This window comes from Plodia interpunctella, chromosome 19 (genome assembly GCF_027563975.2).
Source record: "Plodia interpunctella isolate USDA-ARS_2022_Savannah chromosome 19, ilPloInte3.2, whole genome shotgun sequence".
Lineage (NCBI taxonomy): Eukaryota > Metazoa > Arthropoda > Insecta > Lepidoptera > Pyralidae > Plodia > Plodia interpunctella.
This window is the reverse complement of record NC_071312.1, coordinates 1,617,213-1,639,751: the sequence shown is the minus strand read 5'-3', so window position 1 is coordinate 1,639,751 and position 22,539 is coordinate 1,617,213. Positions and strand designations below refer to the sequence as shown.

The 22,539-nt window shown below is 35.4% G+C and overlaps 2 protein-coding genes across 4 annotated transcripts; one reads left to right on the top strand and one right to left on the bottom strand.

The window, feature by feature from the left end:
- Nucleotides 1-184: 184 nt before the first annotated feature.
- flr (flare) lies at nt 185-15,230 on the top strand. Its single transcript, XM_053759799.1, has 13 exons — nt 185-343; nt 478-690; nt 4,527-4,674; nt 5,032-5,212; nt 6,098-6,217; nt 6,657-6,821; nt 7,363-7,570; nt 8,147-8,275; nt 9,333-9,439; nt 9,725-9,827; nt 10,838-11,010; nt 12,129-12,279; nt 13,246-15,230. The coding sequence occupies exons 1-13, from the start codon at nt 328-330 to the stop codon at nt 13,353-13,355; spliced, it is 1,824 nt and encodes a 607-aa protein (XP_053615774.1). The 5' UTR covers nt 185-327; the 3' UTR covers nt 13,356-15,230.
- On the bottom strand, nt 14,034-22,260 carry LOC128678339 (protein tramtrack, beta isoform-like). 3 transcript variants are annotated; one of them, XM_053759803.2, is made up of 5 exons: nt 21,814-22,260; nt 19,344-19,484; nt 18,812-18,988; nt 17,873-18,125; nt 14,034-17,467 (listed from the first exon to the last, which is right to left on the bottom strand). In XM_053759803.2, the coding sequence occupies exons 1-5, from the start codon at nt 21,862-21,864 to the stop codon at nt 17,262-17,264; spliced, it is 828 nt and encodes a 275-aa protein (XP_053615778.1). In that variant the 5' UTR covers nt 21,865-22,260; the 3' UTR covers nt 14,034-17,261. The 3 variants fall into 3 exon arrangements, with proteins under 3 accessions (XP_053615778.1, XP_053615779.1, XP_053615780.1); XM_053759804.2 differs by having other exon boundaries at nt 21,810-22,254; XM_053759805.2 differs by having other exon boundaries at nt 21,912-22,253.
- Nucleotides 22,261-22,539: the final 279 nt, after the last annotated feature.

Genomic DNA, 22,539 nt, shown 5'->3' with positions numbered 1-22,539 from the left:
AAAAAAATCGTATAACTGTCTAATGCTATTGCTTTATAACCAAGTTATCACCTTTGTAAGTTCAAGTCAAGGTTGTTATTGTCGAATTGGTTTTTTTTATCGATAAGATTCGTATCCATTCGATTGAGAAGCAAGTCCATAAAAGGACATTTCTATAAAAGCCTTTACCAACATTACAAATAAAAGTCAGATACGTCACTTTTTTGGTAGGCTAATATGGAGTGGTAGCGGCTGAATGTGTTTTCTTAAATAAATCGAAAAGTACTAAACAAAGCATAGTTATTAATTAGTCTGTAAAGTATAAAATTGTTAAAGTGTGAGGACAAAATGTCGTATTCTAATAGTAAGTTATTTTGGGATAGTATTTAGCAGAAGCATGGTGTGATATTACTCAGGGTTGATTTCGTTGATAAATCTTGTTCTATAGTTATTTCATGTTGAAAACGAATATATGATTTAATGTTTGCGATTCCGCAGAATATACTTTTGCGGCTTTACCAAGGACCCAGCGAGGGACACCATTGGTGTTAGGTGGGGACCCGAAAGGCCGTAACTTCTTATACACGAATGGAAACTCCGTTATAATCAGGGATATTGAGAATCCAGCAATCGCAGATGTGTATACGGAACACTCGTGTCAAGTAAACGTCGCTAAATATTCTCCAAGTGGATTCTACATTGCATCTGGAGGTAAGACTTGTGTAGAATATAGCTAGCTAGTTTAAATATTTGAACTGTAATATTCTGGTTTTGCATGATTTTAGAAGTTGTTCAACCGTCCATTTTTAATGTGATAAATACTTAATTTGGTAGATAAAGTAGTTTAGATAAGATCTTACTTGGTGAGTTTCAAGTAAATTAGAGCCATAACTATATAAACTCATAGAATTGTTTTGAGGTTATTGTTTTTCAGTAGAATTGCAAAATATAGTTTTTCTGCTATTTATGGTAGATGTAAAACTTGTTTAAAACATAAGTGGTGATGATACTAACTTACATATTAATATCCATTCCATCTATAATATTATAAATATGAAAGTATCTTTGTTTTCTCCTTCTTTCACATCTAAAAAGAGCATTGTATGAAGGTGTTTTTTCATGTTAGTATAGTTATAGGACTAGAAGTTTAAAGTTCTTGTATCTAGAGTGACATAGTCTACTTTTTGTCCCAGTAAACAGCTAGTTATGTTATAAATTGTTAACAAGTCTGGTTTTCCCAGTAGTTTTTACAGCTGTCAGGCATTGGAGCCCAGGTTCCACTGTACACACACACAAGTGTGGTTCTCTGTTGTGCAGTAAAAACTCTTCGTACTATGTCTTTAAGGCTCAGGTACATTATATTCAGGGATCGAACTTGGAGCTTAGTCTCCAGAATATTAAGTTTAGGTGTCAGTAATGTTGAAATGATAGAGATTTTAATTGTTATTAATTTTGTAAATATGTCAATTAGTGTGTTGCATGTATTGGTCATCTCTTGCACCATTTCAAAGTCTTTGGTTTGATTCCAAACATGGGAATATTTATACAGAATTTGGGTGTGTCAAGCAGCATAAAAATATGTTTGGTTCCATTTAGTTTGGTGCCTAGTATGCACCAATGAGTGTTCCCAATTATATGTAATACAGCAAGGTGGGCAGATGACATCACTAAAGTCGCAGGTTGTATGTGGATTAGATTAGCACAATATCATAGGCCTCCTAAACCGGCAGAAAAGGGCTGAACCTTGTTTGTGAATTAATATTACATAATAATGTCTTTAGTTTGGAATGTTCATGTGATTTGTACATATATATATTTTAATTTTTAAAACTTACGCATGGAAATTCCAATTAAAGAATTGAAAAAATCATACAACTAAACATTTTATAACATAAATCTGTCCAAATTAACAATAGAAATTTCCTCAACAACTCAACGGAAATTGTACCTCTAAAATACAAATCACTAACCTAGCCTTATTCCTAGCAATAAAGATCATATTTTATTTTACAATTCTTCATCACAAATTAGCTTAGTTCAAGTATAACACAATATGTTTGTCTTGCTCTAATCAGAAACTATGATTCATTTTCCTCATGTATATATATATAATGATTATTTTTATATATGTATAACAACATATTTTGAATGTGACTCATATTTTATCGTATTACTATAAATCTATATGTTATTGATAGTGAAAAGCTGTATAGTAGTATGGTTTATTGAGTAGATTTTTGTTTTATTTTATATATCTGGGGGCTTACCATCATCTTTTAACGCGATCCACTCTACGACCTAAACGGAACTGCATCACAAATTCGTACCATCAACTTAATTTTTAGTATGAATGAGATTCATTTTAGGTGCCTAAATTGAACTGAGTTTCTTTGGAATTGTTCTGTAAAAGTTGATGCTAGGCCTGCTGGAATGTACTCTTAGAGTCTCTGAATGCCTAGTAAATAAAATAATAATAGAAACTGATTTAAAATATCTCAAGTCAGTAACATGTTTTTTTAACATTATACTTACATTTTTACTGATTCAATAAGTATTACATTTGATAAATAATAATAACATACTATTTTATAAGTGCGAAAGTAACTGGCTCCCAGTTTTTTTTACTTTTTATGGCGAAAGTCAATTACAGCCGCGCCGCGGTCAAGCAAGCGTGGTTGAAGCGTGTGGGTTCCGTCTTCTAATTTAAAATTATAGCTAACTAAAACTATAATAGATTACGCCTAAACATTCCTCACTATCTATTCTAACAATATCAATATAATTAATTGCAACATAAAAATATACAGGAAAATTTAAACTTAACAAAATGTCAATATTATAAATAAATACTTATATTTTTAGCGATGTTTACCAGTTTTTCATGTGTTTTTTTATCATACCTATAAACTCGTGTATAACTATGCCAAAATATCTAGCTTACTTAAAAAAAACGTGTCACTAGTCAATTAAACAGTGTACCTGGAATAAAATTCCATTATGTATAGTCAGCAGATTTAAATACAATTATTTTTTTCAAAAAGAAGAGTAGTGAGGAACCCAAAAACAATGCTTGGCCGTATCATCATGTAAATGATTTTAATATAACATACACGCTGTGTCCAACGAAGCATGCGGTACACTTCAAAGTTTAATTATGGTGGCTGGAGATCCGTATAGGTACAGTCAACCGCACATCAAGTTACCCTACATGAACCTCTATGCGAATAGCGACTTTACAATGAATTTGGGTAGGTTGATGTGCTGTCGACAGTACATATGAAAGTTTTAAATGATGACCAAATCGATCGATAATATAACTACACTAACCAATGGAAAATATTAATTTTGTTTACTCTTTTCTCTCTACTTATTATGTATTTTTCTCTCTACTTGCTCTCATGTTCTCGGATGCATTCCTGGTTGTGACAAAATCCTGGGTTTACTTAAAATAATTGAATTTTGAATATTTGGCTACAATTTTACGACCTGCCTCCTGCCTATCTTCAAAGCATTTTTTTCTTATAACCATATCTATGTATATCAAAATTTTTTTTTATATTTCTTCTCACATCCATTCGGTTTTATTGTCTTTGTCTGATTACCCTGAATACATTCGAAAATTTTACATGTTATTTTGCAATGCTAATACCATATCTGCGTAATTAATTATGTAAATAATTAAAGCTTTTTTACACGTCTTTGAGTAAAAAAATGATTAGTGATGAGTGAATGATGAAAAATGGGGCACATTTGGCGAAATACGGTTATTTAGTTAGAAAGGGACAGATACAGTGATCCAAATTGTCAGGACACGGTTTCCCTTCACTCCTACTACCGCTTTTCTTTAAGACTCGTAACAGTAAAACATAATATACTCCAGGAAAATTATTAGCATTAACTTTACATCTCCGGTTTAATTCTGGAGATATGCGTCCCAACTGGCACAGAGCCAGCGTTGAATCCGGAATATTTATAAACAAACGCAATAAAATGTAACACTTGCTCGTTATGACAAGCGAGGCTTTGATAGATGCAACGCGTAACCTAGCGCGTTTTAGCCTTTAGGGTTCCGTACACGTATGGAAAGTTAAAAAGGAACCTAATTAATAATGCGATTGAGGCATTGGATTTCTAATGAGCCGCGACCCGTCCACCCAACCGTGGGTCCACGGGGAATTTCTGTTAACCCATGCACCCACCGCAACCGTAGTTATGATCTGCGAAGTTTTAAGAATAAATTATTGTATTTGGCATCGGATAGAACTTCGAGGGTGTTGGGGGAGACCATTGCTCAGCAGTGCATTTGCTGTATATGACTATATTTTTGGAATATTTGTAGATGGACACTTGATCATAAATAAGTTTTATTTTGATTAAAGTTTCGTTGTAAAAGTAAAGACCCAATGCTCCGTTTTGACGTGAAAGAAACACGTATTATCTTTCACATTTATTATTAAAACATTATCATTATATATATTTCCAGTTACTAGAACATGTGTTAGTTGTATTGTATCTGTTGCAAATCTAACCTGATGTGATTCTTTCAGATGTGTCAGGCAAAATCAGGATCTGGGACACGGTGAACAAGGAGCATATTTTGAAGAATGAATTTCAGCCAATAGGAGGTCCCATCAAGGACATAGCATGGAGTGCGGACAGCCAACGGATGGTAGTTGTTGGAGAGGGCAGAGAGAGGTGAGTAGAAATCTCCTATTTTACAAGTTTCAATTTAGTTTTGCTTGTTCTGTCTGTCATCTTGTAATCAAATTTGCGAGTTGCAATTTTACCTATATCTGCTTCTACAGCAGTCAAATTTTTATGCCGCTTCAGTTTCCGTGACAACAATATCATTATTATGATATGTATGACCTGATGGTGCACCCAGGTACGGCTCCGGACTTGTGAACTCCTTAACGGTTTACTGCACTAACGTTACTTTTTTGTCACATATTGAATTCAATGAGGTCTCTTTGGCCACAATAAAAGCTTATGTCAAAAATGACATTGACTTTAACAAGTCATATTAAAGTTCAAAACGTTCTTTTGTTCCAGATTCGGCCACGTGTTCATGTCAGAGACGGGCACGTCAGTGGGCGAGATCAGTGGCCAATCAAAGCCGATCAACTCTGTGGACTTCCGTCCGTCACGTCCGTTCCGCATCGTCACAGCTTCGGAGGACAACACGATTGCTGTGTTCGAGGGCCCGCCGTTCAAATTCAAGTGCACTAAGCAGGTAAAATTTGTACTTTTTTATACTAACAAATAGGTAAATAGGCATACGGCCCACCCGAAGTGGCCACTGCAGCTTAGGGACGCCAAGGGTGTTGTCGACTACAAGACCTTATTGTCTTTTGCCATAGAAACTATATAATTACACTGCTTTTCTCACCCTTCAAACCAGAATTTAACAATGCAAGCACTGCTATTTGACGGCTGAAATAAAGTACTGAAGCATTCACATTAGAGAATAGATGAGAGTGAGGTTGTACCAGGGTGAATATCACGAGCGTTTTAAACTCCGCCGCGGGCTGTCATTAGTGTTTATTAAATTGTACCATACACAGTAATCAATTTAATTATCCCATTTTATAAGTAAAGTACTGGTACAATGTTAATTTCATACATGTTTAATTTAAAAAAAAATCTTTATTAAAAAAAAGGGCGACACTAATGAAACGCTACACGCCGCGTCCAAACGCTCGTGAAATTCACCCATCGATGTCTACCTCTGGCATGTGTGTAGTGAATCAAGTTCTAATTACAACACATCCTGCGTAAAACTTTATTTTGTTAAAATTACCTTTTTTCAAAAAAGGCTGTGGTGAAGTTTGTTGCGCCGCTTCTTCACTTACTCACTCCATAGTATAGACTAAATCATAGACTTAATCACTACATAGTATAAAACAAAGTCGCTTCCCGTTGTCTGTCCCTATATATGCTTAGATCTTTAAAACTAAGCAACGGATTTTGTTGCGGGTGTTTTAAATAGATATAGTGATTACAGAGGCAGATTAGTTGCGCCCCGGGGCTTCACTCCCGTGGGAATTCTGCTAGTTATATTTTTGACGTAGCATCTAATGTTGAAATAAAGAATTCTGAATCATTAATTCTTTCACAGGAGCACACCCGTTTCGCCCAAGCCGTCCGCTACAGCCCTGATGGGAGTTTATTCGCCTCGGCCGGCTTTGATGGCAAGATATACTTGTATGATGGCGCCACCTCCGAGCTGAAAGGAGAGGTAATATACTTACTGATTGATTAACTATGTAGTCTAAGTGCCAGGCCTCATTGCGACGTTGTTTCGTGTTGTTCCGTTTGCTCCGTTTTCTATAGGCTTTGACATCGAGTTGTTTCAACTACGGCCACATCCTTACATAAAAACTAGAAACAGGGTATAAATTATAAAAACATTATAAATTATACCCGTAAACCTTCCTCAGGAATCACTCTATCTATTGGTGAAAACCGCATGACAATCCATGCAGTAATTTTTAAGTTCATCGCGAACAGACAGACAGACGCGGTAGATGACATTGTTTATTAATATGTGATGATAAATCCCCTGTCGCATCTGTCTGTATTTTTTTTAACATTAGTCGGATTCTTTAGGAAGTATTATGGTTTTGCCCGAACCAAGTCGGGACTTGCAGCTTAAAAATACGAGAATTACCCCACAGATCGGCTCCCCTGCGCATAAAGGTGGTGTGTACGGTATCGCGTGGTCACCCGATGGTAAGCAGTTATTGTCGTGTTCCGGGGACAAGACCTGCGCTATCTGGGATATCGAGACCATGCAGAGGGCGACACTGTTCAATATGGGCGCTGCTATTGAGGACCAACAGGTAACTGAACGGACAAAAGTTATAATTAACTTTTTTATCTCATTATTATTTTGCGAAAATAAGTAATTATTTGTAAATTTTATATTTACATTGTTGTGTTGTTTACACAAATAAATAAATATAATTTTATTTGAATATTTAAAACTAATTTAGTTTTATTTGAACTCGTAATCAATGAAATTAAAATAACTGTAGAAGCTGCAGTTTTGAGGTACCTCTCCTACATCTAAAGAAGGAAAACCTACTTTTCGATTATCCCTTTGAACATTATTGATTATCACTTAAAACAATAAAATTTTTGGCCTAGTTCTGATCTACCAGGTAGTCGTGAGACACGAGATCTTGTCTACCAGGTAGTCGTGAGACACGTGAAAATAATTCACGATAGTAGGATTAAAGTGTAGTTGAGTTGAAAAAGCAGTTTATCAAGTCAACAGATGTAATTTCTGCATACTTTAACTTTTTCATGTAGAATTAACATTTATTTAGAGATTCAGAGTGAACGTGGCCGAGTTATAAACTTCAAACAATTATTCCCCAGGTGTCCTGCCTCTGGCAAGGCAAGCATCTCCTCTCGGTGTCCCTGTCCGGAGTGATCAACTACCTGGACGTAGACAACCCGAACAAGCCCAGACAGGTGCTGATGGGACACAACAAGCCCATCACCAGCCTCGCGCTACATCCCGGGAGGAAACATGTTTACACAGCGAGCCATGACGGCTGTGTCACTATGTGGGACATTGAAACTGGTAAGGGACCCACTATGTGGGACATTGAAACTGGTGAGGGACCCACTATGTGGGACATTGAAACAACTGGTAAGGGACCCACTATGTGGGACATTGAAACTGGTAAGGGATCCACTATGTGGGACATTGAAACTGGTAAGGGACCCACTATGTGGGACATTGAAACTCGTAAGTGACCCACTATGTGGGACATTGAAACTGGTAAGGGACCCACTATGTGGGACATTGAAACGGGTAAGGGGGTGGTTCGCAGAGCGTTTCGACCGCTGCGGACGCGCTGTCATTACAATTTTTCAAATTTGTACACAGACGAGAATGTAAAGTACTTCCTCAAGAAAATTGACGGATTGTAATGAAACAAGTAGTTAGTCGCATACATACTTGTAACAAATAGTTAACCACCGTGCAGATTTTGCTCACGATGTTTTAATTCACCGGCAGCAAGTGGGTGGTCTATGAAAACGTTACGATTGGGCATGCATACATGCGGCACGAGTATAGGATTCGAATCCGGGACCTTTCGGTTCACCGGCGAATATTTATTCATACTTATGTAATACGAACTGTTGTTGACAGGTGAAGGTCGCCACGTCCAAGGTCAAGGTCACGGCAACCAGGTCAACGGCATGAGGGCCAGCAAGGACGGAGCGCTACTCACCTGCGGTATAGACGATAACCTGCGCAAGGCTATTCCTCAGGCTGAAGGTATCATGCTTTATTTGTAATATAACTTTTATTTATCACTAGGAAAGACCAGCAATGTATGTCGAAGCTGCAAAATTTGAAGAACTGTTTGCCCACAGAGCCGTCATGAAGCAAGTCTTGAATAGCATAGTTATAGTTTTGTCGGTATTTAAGCAAAACAACAGTTATATTTCATTATCTAGTTTAATTTAAGCAAATCGGAGTATTAATAAACAATAGTAAATACGGCAATAGCAAGTAAATGAACAATAAATAAAGGTATAAAGTATTTTTATAATAATGACTCACCAAGTAGTATATTCGATGTGCACAGGCCGACAACGAAGGAACGAATGACACTTGACGATGCGCTCTTAGTTTTAAATAGTAAGACGTAAACAACAAGATGGCGCCCGACCGAGTGTTATCGTTTTACAACTTTATTTTAAACACATATATTATTTGTAAGTAAATTAGAATTCGATTTTATTACCTACATTAAGTTATGGCAATAAAAAAAATATAATATATACAATACATGTATATGCTAACACAAGTGTAACTGTGTATAAAAAACATTATCAATAAATTCATTTTAATTTTTTTACTAACTATTGCCCGCGGCTTCGCTAGCGTTATTTTTCCGCGATGAAATACCTTTCATCGCGGAAAATTAACGCGCGCGTTCCTATGTCTTATGGACCCTATGTTCTTCTCCATACTTCAAACTATATGTGTGCAAAATTTCAAGAAGATTGGTTCAGTAGATAGAGCGTGAACAGGTAACAAACTTACTTTCGCATTTATAATACTAGCTGCGCCCCGGGGCTTCGCTCCCGTGGGGATTTTGAGATAAAATATAGCCCGTAGCAATCTTCGGGATAAAAAGTACCCTATATGTTCCAGGTTTTCCATTCCAGGTTATTTTCTATCCGTGTAACAAATTTCATAACAATCGGTCCAGTAGAATTGATGCGTGATGTGGTAACAAACAAAACATACTTTGGCATTTACATAAATCAGTTGGGATTCTTGGAAAGAAACGCTACCCTTTGGTATATACCCGTTATGTTTCCAGGTGACGTACCGTCGTACACCGACGCCGCCATCCCGCTCGGGTCTCAGCCTCGCGGTATGGACCACATCGTTGATGATGACACCACCATCGTCGCCACTGTAAAAGAGGTAACATCTCTATTTATACTATCTATACTATTATTATAAACTAGATGTTGCACGGGGCATCGCTCAAGTGGGAATTTTGAGATCAATCTTAAATAATGTATTTTTCTAATGGTGAAAATAAAATTGAAATCGGTAATCGGTTCGGTAGTCTCGGAGATTACCCCCGCCTCAAACATACAAACTCACAAACACTTGCCTATCTATACTATCATTATAAAGAGCATAGTAAGCGTTTGTATGTTTGAGGCGGGTAATCTCCGAAACTACCGACTACTTACATTTCAGCTAGCAGTGGTGATCGGCAACAGCAAACAATCTTCGCTGCCGCTCAGTTACGAACCTACGTGTGTGGCTATTGACCCCAAGTCGAGACACGTTGCTGTTGGCGGTATGTATTCAATGAATGAATGTATGAATGAATGAATGATGAACGAATGAATGAACGAATGGATGAAGGAATGAATGAATTGATTGTTGTAAACATGGTACAAAAAAGCCGCAATGCTTGTTTATTGAATGTGTTATTTGCTAGCATTGTTGTCAGATTTTATTCGAGTCGCCTAAAGTCATCTCACATGTCTTTTTGGCATCACATATTTATGAAGTTTTCATCTATCTATCTATTCAGGTTTCCTCTCTTCTCTCTGTTTTTAAAATTTAGCCTGGAAAAATAAAGTTTAATAACTTTGGTACTATATAAAGTATAAATAATTTTATAATTTTTATATCGGTAAATATATTTTGTATAATACTAACTAGAAGGTAATAACAACTTTTGTAATTTGTTTTTTTTACTCAATAAATATTTTATTATTATTTTTCTTAGAATATATAAATAAATATATAAGGACAAATCACACAGATTGAGCTAGCCCCAAAATAAGTTCGAGACTTGTGTTATGGGATACTAACTCAACGATACTATATTTTATAACAAATACATATATAGATAAACATCCAAGACCCGGGCCAATCAGAAAAAAGATCATATTCCGTCATGACCCGACCGGGGATCGAACCCGGGACCTCTCGGTTCAGAGGCAAGCACTTTATTACTGCGCCACCGAGGTCGTCAAATGTGGTTTTTGTTGTTAGATTGAAATTGTTCTTTTATTATTATTATTATTTTACGACATCCGTGGTCATCATGTCAGAATGCTACATTGGGAGTCACGGGTTCGATCCCCGGTCAGGTAAACATGGCAAACAATATTTTTCAGATAGACCTGGGTCTTGGATGTTTATCTATATATGTATATATTATAAAATATGGTACTGTTGAGAGAAACGACACAAGTCTCGATATATATATATATATGTGTGTGTGTGTGGACTTTGTTGTCCGCACCTGGATGTTATTACACATTTTTTTATATACGTCATTAAATATATATCCAGGTGCGGACAACAAAGTCCACATTTACACGTTGGACGTGCGCACGCTGTCGGCGAGCGCGGAGCTGCCGCAGCTCGGAGCTATCGCGGACGCGCGCTTCAGCGCCGACTCCAGCTATCTGGTCGCCTGCGACGCCAATAGGAAAGTGGTTTTGTATTCCACTGATGAATATAAGGTAATGTATCTTTAAATTTGTGTTGCAGTTGCGTTTCGATTGACTGGCGATAGTTTGAGGAAAAGTTACTTTCCTCAAACGTTATCGATATCGATAGTCAATAGAAACGCAATCGATAGTATCGGTAGCCGAATTTGGTGCAATACTATTGATAAATAGCAATACTATCGATCTATATTGCAAAACAATGTTATCGATACTATCGATAGTCTAATCATTATCACGGTTCGATATTATCGATAGGATTACTCTTTATCAATAGTATTGCTCCAAAATTGCTATCCGATATGCTTTACGATAGTATGGCCTTTTTCAATGGAAACTATCGATAGTTCAGCAACACTTATCTAAATCATGATGTCATGTCACATGTGTGGTAATATATTTTGTACATATGTATACTATGTAACTAATTTGTGCAATAAATGTTGTATTGTAATGTCTGTTCGTTCGTTTGTTTGGCTCGGAACATTGAAGCCGTTCTGGGAAATTCGCGTTCAAAGTTAAATTTTTCGCCAATATTTTTTTCATAGATTTTGTGTAAATCCACAATCTAAAAGTTTCATCGATGTGTTTGATTGAACTACTTCGATTATGATACCGCTATGCGTATATCCAAATGCAGAGATTGAGGAGTTTGGATACTGAATGTGTGCACAAAATTTCAGCTCAATCGGTTGAAAACTCTGTTTCAAACTTAAATTGCAAGATTTTCCACTCGACGTGTTCACATTCAAATCATTCATTCACACATTAGACCTTCACAGGCACTTTTTCACGTCAATTTTTAAATTAAATAGTAATTTCTCACAAGCTACAAACTACTGGCATTTCGGAACGACCACTGCTGAGAAGAAATGCCGAAAGAAACTCATTTGAACAGTGGTTGGTCTCTATCGTGTCAGATCGGCTTACCATTATTGTTTCTTACAATGTTTTTTCCAATAATATACAAAGTACTAAGTAATGAATGAATGAATAATTTATTTATTTAAGTAATCATGACTCATAATGTATATAGTCAAAAGGTATGTCAAAACAGGTTACGAGAACTGATACAAAATATTTAGTTACATAGCAAGTTAAATAAAATCATATATGATATTGTTTGTCCGCAGCTGGCCCACAACAAGGAATGGGGCTTCCACACCGCCAGAGTGAACTGTGTGGCCTTCAGCCCCGACTGCGGCCGCGTGAGCTCCGGCGCGCTCGACACCAACATCATCGTGTGGAGCGTGGCCGCGCCCGCCAAGCATATTATTATCAAGAGTGAGTATGCAATCTAAACTTTTTTCCAAATTTAATGACAATTTTTTTTTAATGTTAATCAAGAAGGCTTTAGGCTTTGGGGCGGGGCTCCCGAATGAAGAAAGAATAACTGTTTATTTGGTAAAAAAAAAAAACAATAGAAACTACATGACAAAATTATTATTTTTTGCTTTTGAGACTTTTATTAGACCAAATTGGAATACAATCGTTAACACGTGAAGATGAGGGTTCTACTCTTTGCTCTCGTTTCTTCTCACGAGTCTTGACATGTAAACAATATTCACGGTACTTATTGTTGGATTTTGTTGAAACTAAAATAGTTCTCATTACTATAAAATATTTTCATGACTATAAAAAAATACAAATACATTATATAAATTAATCATCATCATATCGTGTGTGTTATTGCTAACACCGGTGTCAGATTTTATTCAAGTCGCCTAAAGGCATCTGACAAGCCTTTTACGACCACTTATCGTCACCTAGTGGCAGGTACTCGCACACACTAGTGGACTAAACTGTACACCGGTGTGCAGGTTTCCTCACGATGTTTTCCTTCACCGGAAGCATGTGGTGTTCTATGAAAACTCCTATAATATATGAGTCAGACAGTATACAAACTCATACGGCACGAGTAGGATACGAACCTGAGATCTTTCGATCCACAGGCGGGCGTCTTAATCATTACACCACTACCGCTTCAGTTCACACTCTAATGTAACATTTTGTTAAACACTAGCTTTTGTCCGCGGTTTCGCCCGTTTGATTTCCCACGGGAGCAGTTATTTTTCTGGGATGAAAGGTACCCTATATCCTTCTTCGTACTTCAAACCACATATATGCAAAATTTCAAGAAAATTGGTTGAGTAGATAGAGCGTGAAGAGGTAACAAACGAAACTTGTTACAGGACTCCTGTCTAAAAAGAAATCTTTTTTGAAACTTGTATGGCTTTTTTTTAATTCCAGATGCACACCCTCAAAGCCAAATCACAGGTATCGCGTGGCTGGACGATGAGACAATAGTTTCGGTAGGACAAGACGCCAACACTCGTATATGGAACGTGCCTAAGGCTTAGGATACCCTATCGGACAATAGGGTCTAAAGAAAGGGATGCACGTATTTAATAGAAAAGGACGGACGTCCTGTTTCTCTTTCTTTCGTATACCTCCATCCCTTTCTGTCCCAAATTGTGTGTATCTGCAAGATAACTATGCTTCATACTAGTGTTATTCGTTTGAGCTAATATATAATGTGCAAGTGTTGATTATACATTAAGATACTTAAGTGAAATTTTGAGGGTTAAATGTCGCTTTACTGCTTTACTATCGAGGTGTATAGTATATATTAATATACTCTGATTTTTACGTCTGTTGCGTGGGAATACTGTAATGCAAACAATATTATGAATAATCGTTCTAATGTTAATTGGCTTATATCCAATCATAATTTTACGAGCGTGAAGAGTGATAAAATATTTTCGCGATGTACAATGTACAGTCTCAAATTTGAATGGTTTTGTTATACTTATACGTATGTCTGTCGTTATACATGTATCATTCTGGCATTAATATTAATTTATTTACTTATTTCCCTGCAATAAATATATTACAAACAAACAAACAGACAAAAAAGAGGCTTCACATATGAATAGCACTAGTGTGAAGATTATTTAATATATAATAAAAAAGCCTAATTGAAGGGACTATTTTAGAACACGATACATCCATGAAATGTGAAAGTGTTTTTCACTATATATATATATATATATATATATATATATTCGTGGCAAATTATATATCCTGTATTTTATACATATTGAGATTACATGCATTTATTTATATGGATGTATCGTCTGCTATAAATAGTTTTTGTATAGTTGGATAAAAGTATAATTCTATGAACTGATATTTTTTAATGTCCATTATCTACAAAATTATTTTTAAACTCAATATATTTATACTTTTATATATAACTGTAATGGTATATATTATCTATAATCGGATACAAAAATTGGATATCAATACATCGAGTGAACGTAATATATTTATAAAAGAAGTTCCTAATATTCCTATATTTTTTCCAACTATATCACTAAGGCGATTATTTGAAAAATATTATAATTTGTTTATAAGCAAATGAAATGCTAACATATTTATATCGCTTGTATTTTAGTTGTAATATTGAATGCTCAGCTAAAGGACCTAATTGGTACTAACACTACGAGTTTTTTTTGGGACTGATGACTTCGTTTTGATCTCTATGTTTAACGGAGTAAAGTTCTATTTGATTTAAATTGTTTTCTCAGTATTTTTGTTTGTTTAAATACATTTATATATGAAGAAAAAGGTGTGAATACAATGATTTTTTTTAAATATTAATTTTTCTGATAAAATGTACATAAATCTATATTGGTTTGGGTCAATTTTAGAGCGTTATATCTAAAAAATAAAATCTTGTGATAAATAACAAAATATGAACAATTTTAAATATCGATTACTGTCGTCAGTCCCTTTTGAAATTTGCTGGCAAAAATTGTGATTTTTGATGAAATTGAGATCTAAAAGATCGTGTCGATTAACTAACGTGTGCACGCATTTGACATTTAACTGGCAGTTCAGAAATGTACAATGTTCAGAGCGCCTAACGATCGCACGTGAAAAGACGTTTCATAGTGAGCGAAAGAGATAGCAATGATTTGCTTGCGGCTGCGCACCATTACAATGTTTTGTGCGCATATTCTTTTCTGTCGATTGCATTTGGACAGAGATTCTATAAAAAAATAAGAATAATCTAATACTGCGCGCGCAGGTACATTTTTGAAAGGCGGTGTGTAATTTTCTACAGTATTTTTGTACTAATTTCTTATATATTATTTATTGTTTTTTTTTACGTGGTTTCTACTACTAAAATGTATGTAAGATTAAATAAAAATGTATACACTTGTATAAAATGTTTGGTATTTTAATTATTCTCCTTAGTAATTATCCGAGTTCTCAAGGGGAATTTCTTGAAAATAATACGAAAGTTAATAATGTAAAACATTTACTATCATAATTGTCTTTCCTAATGTCTTTTGTTGATTTACACTATAAACATTTAACTTATACATTTCATTTTTTTACGTTAATAATTGGATAAATAATTAATTTGACTTTCAAGTCGCATAAACACTCCTGCCACGGCTTTTTGCGATTATTACCGCCATCTAGTGCCCGAAGTCGCATACGCACTAGTGACTTTAACAGGCAGCGAGTATGCAGAAATTGTGTTTGTTTTTAGTGTTATCGTTACGCCGTATCCACACAAATACAGTGTATATGTAGAATAGGAAACGGACTTTTGCCAATGCAACACCAAATGGTCTGGATTAGTTGATAATCACCAAGTGTTGCCAGCTAAGAGTACACAGCGCCCTCAATTATTTTCTATATTTTATAGACACGACTATATAGCAATATACATGCATTTATTAACGTAGTCAAAATTCAATCTTTAGATAATGACTAGAACAAGTTAAACAAAACAAAAAGATGTTTCAAAGACTTGATTTGAAAATTCTGCGGTAATTATCGTTACACATAACTTGAAACTTTGCATAAATGATAATATGTTAACACCCTATACAATCGAGGTATAAGGTTTAATTAGTCGATGAAACATCCTCAACGAATATCACAGAATAAAGTATACAATACAAACAAAATTATTATAAATAGTAAATTATTATTATTTTAACTCAAAATATATTAAAAAATAAACTGGACAGCTAAAACATTCCTACGTTATTGTCTTTACAAATGGGTTATAAATAACAATAAATGTAAACATAATTTATTATTTACAAGGGGGATATACAAACACATTCCTATCTATGCAAGAGCATTTTTCGCCATTGACTAAATAGATATATTAGAAAATGAACAGTGTCTCTATCTATCGTACGTAAAATACTATATAATAAATAGTAAAATACTAAATAAAATAAATAAGTAAATGGTAAAATAGTACGTAAAATGTACTTTAATGTTCATATTAGCTTTTTTGACAATATTACCTTCTCGCAACCATAGGCGTAGCACGACTGGTTGTCTCATATTCAATTAGTTATTATAATGATATCAATAATACGTCAGATATTGAAAATGTGTATGAGTCATGGAATTAGTAGGTACTCCGGTACGAAGGACTTACTAAATCCATGGTACAAGTTTAGGCTTTTTTTCTATATAAGCAACCAATACTTATTTTTTCAAAGCTAAAGGGTATAATATAATTTCTTTCGGTGGGTTGTTTAAACATTGGTTTCTCGACATAATCAGGAAAACAGGATTGTAAAACTATCTTACAATTGGAGATTTGTTCGTCATCTGATGACTCGACAATCTTCGTCTTGTATTTTGTATAATTCTAAAAGGTATATACTATAAAATTGTTATCCGTTAGTATGACTATGGCCGTTGTGTGAATTTATTTACAAGACTATAATAAATTACATTATGATATTGTTTGTTCGTCTTTCGAGTCTTTACCTTTTAAATAGTAATAATATTGATATAGTTATTTAATTTCATTTATATATGTTTAACTAACCTTCAAATATATAAGGTACCTATGTCCTATATTAATCTGACTGACATTACACTCCTGCACCGCTTCCACCCGGCAATCTGACGTTCATTGAAAAGTGAGATTTAAGGTATCTTACGTAGATATATTTTACTTTAACAACAAATTAGTAGATTGCTCGTTGTTGCCTCTTGTCTGTGATGTTTTAAAGTTCAATTTGGGCGGTGGGAGCGGCGCGGTGAATGTGTAGCTACTATGATCTGATATGATCTTTAGGGCTTGTTAGGTACACTACGTTAAATTTTTCTAATTGAACGTCAAAATTTAACTTTGATTTTATCCGGCGCGCCGCTGACTTTGCGTTTTTCTGCGTATGTTAAAGTTAACGGTGAACTTTAACGTGGTTTAGATGAAATCAGTTGTCCGCGCGGTGGTGGCGGTAGGCGACGTGCTTGCGCAGCGCGTCCCGCGAGCGCGACACGTGGCTGCACGCGCGGCACGCGTGACGCCGGCCCGCGTGCGTCTCCATGTGCACGCGCAGGTTGTATTGGTTGCTCAGGCGCTTGTTGCATATCGTGCACACTGAGTTCAGACGCCATTTTCTGTCGTAGTCTGTCGGTTCTGGTCCAAATAAATTTTAATCCATACTACTGATTAAAGGGAAAAGATTTGTGTTTTTGTTTTTAGGTTTGCATTGATTATTACACTCCAAACGACGACTTGGCCGATTTTGATGATATTTGACACTGATATAGATAAACCTAATAGAGGGTACTTTTTACAGGACAAAATTATTTATTATCTTTTTAGTAGTACCTGTAATAGGTAATGGGTCGTTTTGGACTCTGTGTTCATTTGTTTAATTCCCATATCTACAAGTACAACTAAAATATTTACAAATAAAACTACAAATATATCTATTGGGTCCATCTCCTCTTCAAACTAACAAACAGAATCGAGTCAGATACCCAACTAGGTATATGAATCAAGTAAATAGGTCAATACTTTGTTAGGTCAGCAACTTACCAAAATTCGATACAGGAGCAGTAATCGGTGTAGTTATGGGGTTCCCAATTTTGTGTGTACTATACAAATTCTGGACAATCTGGTCTAGTTTGCTCAGTCTGTCCCTTTCTCGCATGAAGTCCGGTTCTCTCTCGTCGTCCTGCTTCGAGTTGCTGTCAGAGTTTTCCAAGATGGCGTCGGCTTTGTGCTCCAGATTGATCGGGGATGCATCGTCTAGGTTTGGTTCTGGTTCTGTGGGTATAACTGTGGAGTTCTGAAAATATGCAATTTGTTAGATTGCTTTCTAGTCTATAAAAAATACCAACTTCAATCTCTGACTCAGAAATATTTTATGTATGAAATGTAAGTACTGTGCTTACACACGTCTAAAGAGTTTCACCGCATTGGTGCGATAATGTGACCATATGGTGCCACACTGTCACACGAATTATGGCTAAGTCCTAACTCTGACTTTCTTAATTTATCTGTGCTCATGATGATGATATAATAATGAGTCGCCAAAGGGCTTTATCGTATCAGCGTCAGTGAGGCCTGACACCTTCAATCTCTGCGGCAGTCTTAATAAGGAAGGCAGGATATGTTTGAAGGTAGTCTCGTGTCTCTTCCCTTCATTCAGTCATTCATTCAACAGTTTAAGCTGATGAGCGAAACCGATAGGTCTCAAGTTAAATCTCACTTGTACCACGTGGGTTTTGGTCACAATTTGACTCACGTCTAGTAGTTTAATAGTTATATCGACCACTTGCTTCCGGTGAAAGAAAACATTCTATGGAAACCTTAGGTACTATATAGTTGATAATTTGTTACCAAGTACTTATGTGACATGGAGGAGGCAAACCATTCTATTAATAATGCCAAGAAAGTTGTTGGGTACGTTTTGTTCCACTTAACTCGTCACGACCCACTTAATGAATACGACTGTAAGGAAACTGAACTCACCGTGTCAGCGTCAGTGAGGCCGGACACCTTCAGACTCTGCGCCAATCTCAACAAGGAAGGCAGGATATGCTTGGAGGCCGTCACCTCACCAGTGTACATGAAGGTCAGGAGTAGGCGCAGTTCAGCGGCTTCGCAGCCGAGGACCACAACAAGGGTGTTGTTTTCAGTTTCTAGGTCCTGGAAAATTGTTATATTTATTTTTTCTTACTTCTGAGTCTTTGGGATTTTACTTCTGAGTCTTTTGCTTAACATGATATTTTCAGGGGAGTGTGCAGGACCGTAGTGTTACGATCGACCGCCACAAAGGCATCACAGTGTTATGTCGGAAGTGCGGTCGGAAGTTGTATGCATCTCAAACTTGAAAACTTCAACTGCGCGTTCTAGACTTCTCCGTTAGAGCATGATTCGACTGTAGCTCCATCTGTCATTAGTAATGCGAACCATCTTAAATAAAGCTTGTGGCGTTACGCGTGTGGCGCGGTAGTTATCGCCACAGTAGGCTCATCATAAAATCATCATAACACGAGCATACCTTGAACAACTGAGCGAAGTACTGGCTACACGAAGCGAGCACTATCCTGTGCGCCTTCAGCGTGGTTCCGCCGGCGCTCAGCGTGACGTCAGTCAGCGCCCCTGTGCCCAACATGCGGTGTAGGGCCACGATTATGCTGTTCTGTTGATTTTGAGGTTATATTTTAGTGGAGGGAAAGATAAATCAAGGACATAACAGAGGGTGGGCTATTGTTATCTGTAGATGAGTGTACATAAAATTATTTCGCTTTTGAACGTTATACAATAGATTTATGTTTATAGCATCTGATTCAAATGAGTTTTTAAAATAGGTTGGTTATTATCTATAGGTAACTCAGTTAATTTTAAATTTTTAGGTACAAAGATTCCATAGAGTATGTATTTTTAATAAATCAATGTACGAAGTCTAGAACTGAATCTCTATTTATAATAAATACACTGCGTATACTAGGCTGATTAAAAAAAGATTTCGATACAAAATGTTCTATAAAAATCTCATAAATACTTATAATAACTAACAGATATACAAGGTTAGTAACAATTAAGTACTTACATACTAGTGTACATTATGTATTAGTGTGTTGGATATGTAAAAGCGTGGGAAGCTAAGCAAAGTTTGAAGGACTTTCAATAAGTACATTAATTAATTATTATACAAGTTACCTACTTTTGTACACATAATTTAACCTATTGCCGCTTAAGGGATTTGGTATCAATAGTATATTTTGGTATACATAGTGTAAAACATCGCTTCTCGCTGTATGTCTGTCTCTAAGTATGCTTAGATCTTCAAAACTGCGCAACGGATTTTAATGCGGGTTTTTCGAAATAGATAAAGTATTTCCTGAGAAAGATTTAGGAGTATAATTTATTATGGTTTTACTCGAGCGAAGCCGGGACGAGACGCTAGTATCTAATAAAGTCTTCATAATTTTATAAGGTTATGTTCCGGCTACACAATATCGTCGACTCAGAGAGATGCTGACGGGGAAACATAGCGTAGTTTGTATGAGAGACTTTTATTTACCGCAATTGAAAACCGGTATGTATGTGTGCTGAATCCACCAAACTTCGACGAAATGTCTGCGATATTGTACAGCCGCCTTTAGATCTAGGATATTTATTTTATACGTTGATTTTATGTCGGCAAAGGAATAAACTTTGAAGGAAAGGCTGCGGTGAAGTTTATTATGCGCTTTGGTAGTTAGCAATAGACTTAGTTTTAAGTAAATTTTTGACGACAATAAGTGATGTATATCATCCTAAGTTTAATAAATTTGATAAGTTTGATTACGATGTAAAAATAGCTTTATGTATAGTTTGGATATCCTCATATTAATTTTTAGTATGTAGTTATCACTAATTTTGAGATCAGTATCTATGTTACACTTTCTACTTTTTGTCTATGGTCTCATACTCCTATGTTTATGGTTTGATTCCTGGCTGTGACGGACGTAAACCAGGATTCGTAAAAATAAATGTTTAAATTTGACAATTAGGCGTAGCAAATTTTGGATTGAACTTCATTGCATTTTTGTTTATAATGTAAGTTGTGCTTGTTTATGAATATTTATGACTGTAGTTTCCATACCATTTTTTTTACTGAAGTTATAATGTCGCGCGTCGTATGTACCATGTGAACCATACCAACCACATTTAAAGGCAGTATGTAAAAAATATCAACTTTTAATAAAATAACTATATATTGGTTGAGAGGAATTTTAAAATTTGCAAAACTTTTTTTTATTTATCTATTCGATTATTCTACATTCGCGATATTTTTTGCAGTTATGGAAATTCGCAATAAAACTAGGGCATAAACATTTTTTTTTTATTTAGTCTTGTCCATATGGAAAGGCAAAGGGATTCGGTGCATAAACATCAATTCAGTTAATTGACCTTTTTTTTTTTAAATTATATAAATTAGTATATCCAACTAAAGTGTCTATGTAGTGAAGATAGGTATATTTATGGATTGTAATCAGTGCCGAAAAAATTACGAACTTGATGTGTGATCTGAAAGAGCCGTACAAACAAACATGTGTCTTAGGTATGGGTGAGATGTCCTCACTATATTTCCACGGGTATATATGCATTAAAAGTATGTGTGTTTGATACTTTAAATGGATTTAATTTAGACTTAATTATTTGATAAGAATTTTGAGTTTTCTTTTTTTTTTGAGGATTCGCGACATTTATGAACGGATTCGGGTTGAGTTGTTTAATTTTTATTGTCAAACTTGTGTGTGATTAATTTCTCAATGATTTTGAAAAAAAAATTATTTAAAACTGCCTTAATATTACTTACAATAGAATATATTTAGGATAGCTATTAATTAGGGATTTTAGTTTTCTACTAAGTATTCGCTAAAAAGCATTGCAACAGCGCAATAATATAGTAAAAATAGTAGTATAAATTGTTTGTATGTGTACCTGTGGCTGTGTCGTCATAAAATAAAGTACTTACCTACCTGGTGGTTATGCCAGCGCAAGGAAAATTGTTGCATATCATCATCATCCATAGCTCACAATAAAATTAAAAAAGAAAATAGGCGAAAGCGTCACTCACTATCGAACGCAGCACTCACTCGGAGACAATAATATAATTGTTAACAGAATCCAGGCGACTTTATTTTCGGCTATACGCCTGGAAAACCTGTAGCTACCTATTTCTGGAGCTGAACTGTATTTATAAATCGAATGACATTCAGTCAGTGACGCGCCACACATACCAAATCCAATCCAAAAACAGTTTTAGTACAATGATTGGCATCATTGTTCGCTAATTGTCGATTGGGGAGCGATTTGCGATTCGAATTTCGATTTTGCACTTCATATTTTTATTTTTCAAAATGCAATTGGTTTTTTAATTCCAACTGGCTGTTGCTATTGTTTTTTTCTTTTTAATTTATTTCCTGGCAGTTTAATTCCTTTTTTAGGCATATTTTATGACATTTTAACAATATCAACATCTTCAACGATCAACAAAAAAGAAACAATAATGAAGATCATTGTTATTTTTAACTCTGTAAATCGTTCTATTATTATACAAGAGTAAATTTTTTTTTCATTATCGTCAGTTGTAGCTATACCTACCTACGTTGATTTAAAAAGTTACACCAACTTTCACTGTTTTCAGCTAATTCATTTGGACGAGTGACAAGAATATATTTTATTTTTCGGTTATGTTTTGTAAA

What these genes read in the sequence shown, in the direction of transcription:
- LOC128678339 (XM_053759803.2), bottom strand. Translation starts at nt 21,864, where the DNA reads ATGGATGATGATGATATGCAACAATTTTCCTTGCGCTGGCATAACCAC. An exon ending in ACTTCGCTCAGTTGTTCAAG is followed by an intron (nt 18,989 to 19,343) that starts GTATGCTCGTGT and finishes ACAATTTTCCAG; the next exon opens with GACCTAGAAACTGAAAACAA. An exon ending in GCCTCACTGACGCTGACACG is followed by an intron (nt 18,126 to 18,811) that starts GTGAGTTCAGTT and finishes GCATATTTTCAG; the next exon opens with AACTCCACAGTTATACCCAC.
- flr (XM_053759799.1), top strand. An exon ending in ATTCTACATTGCATCTGGAG is followed by an intron (nt 691 to 4,526) that starts GTAAGACTTGTG and finishes TGATTCTTTCAG; the next exon opens with ATGTGTCAGGCAAAATCAGG. An exon ending in TCGTCGCCACTGTAAAAGAG is followed by an intron (nt 9,440 to 9,724) that starts GTAACATCTCTA and finishes CTTACATTTCAG; the next exon opens with CTAGCAGTGGTGATCGGCAA.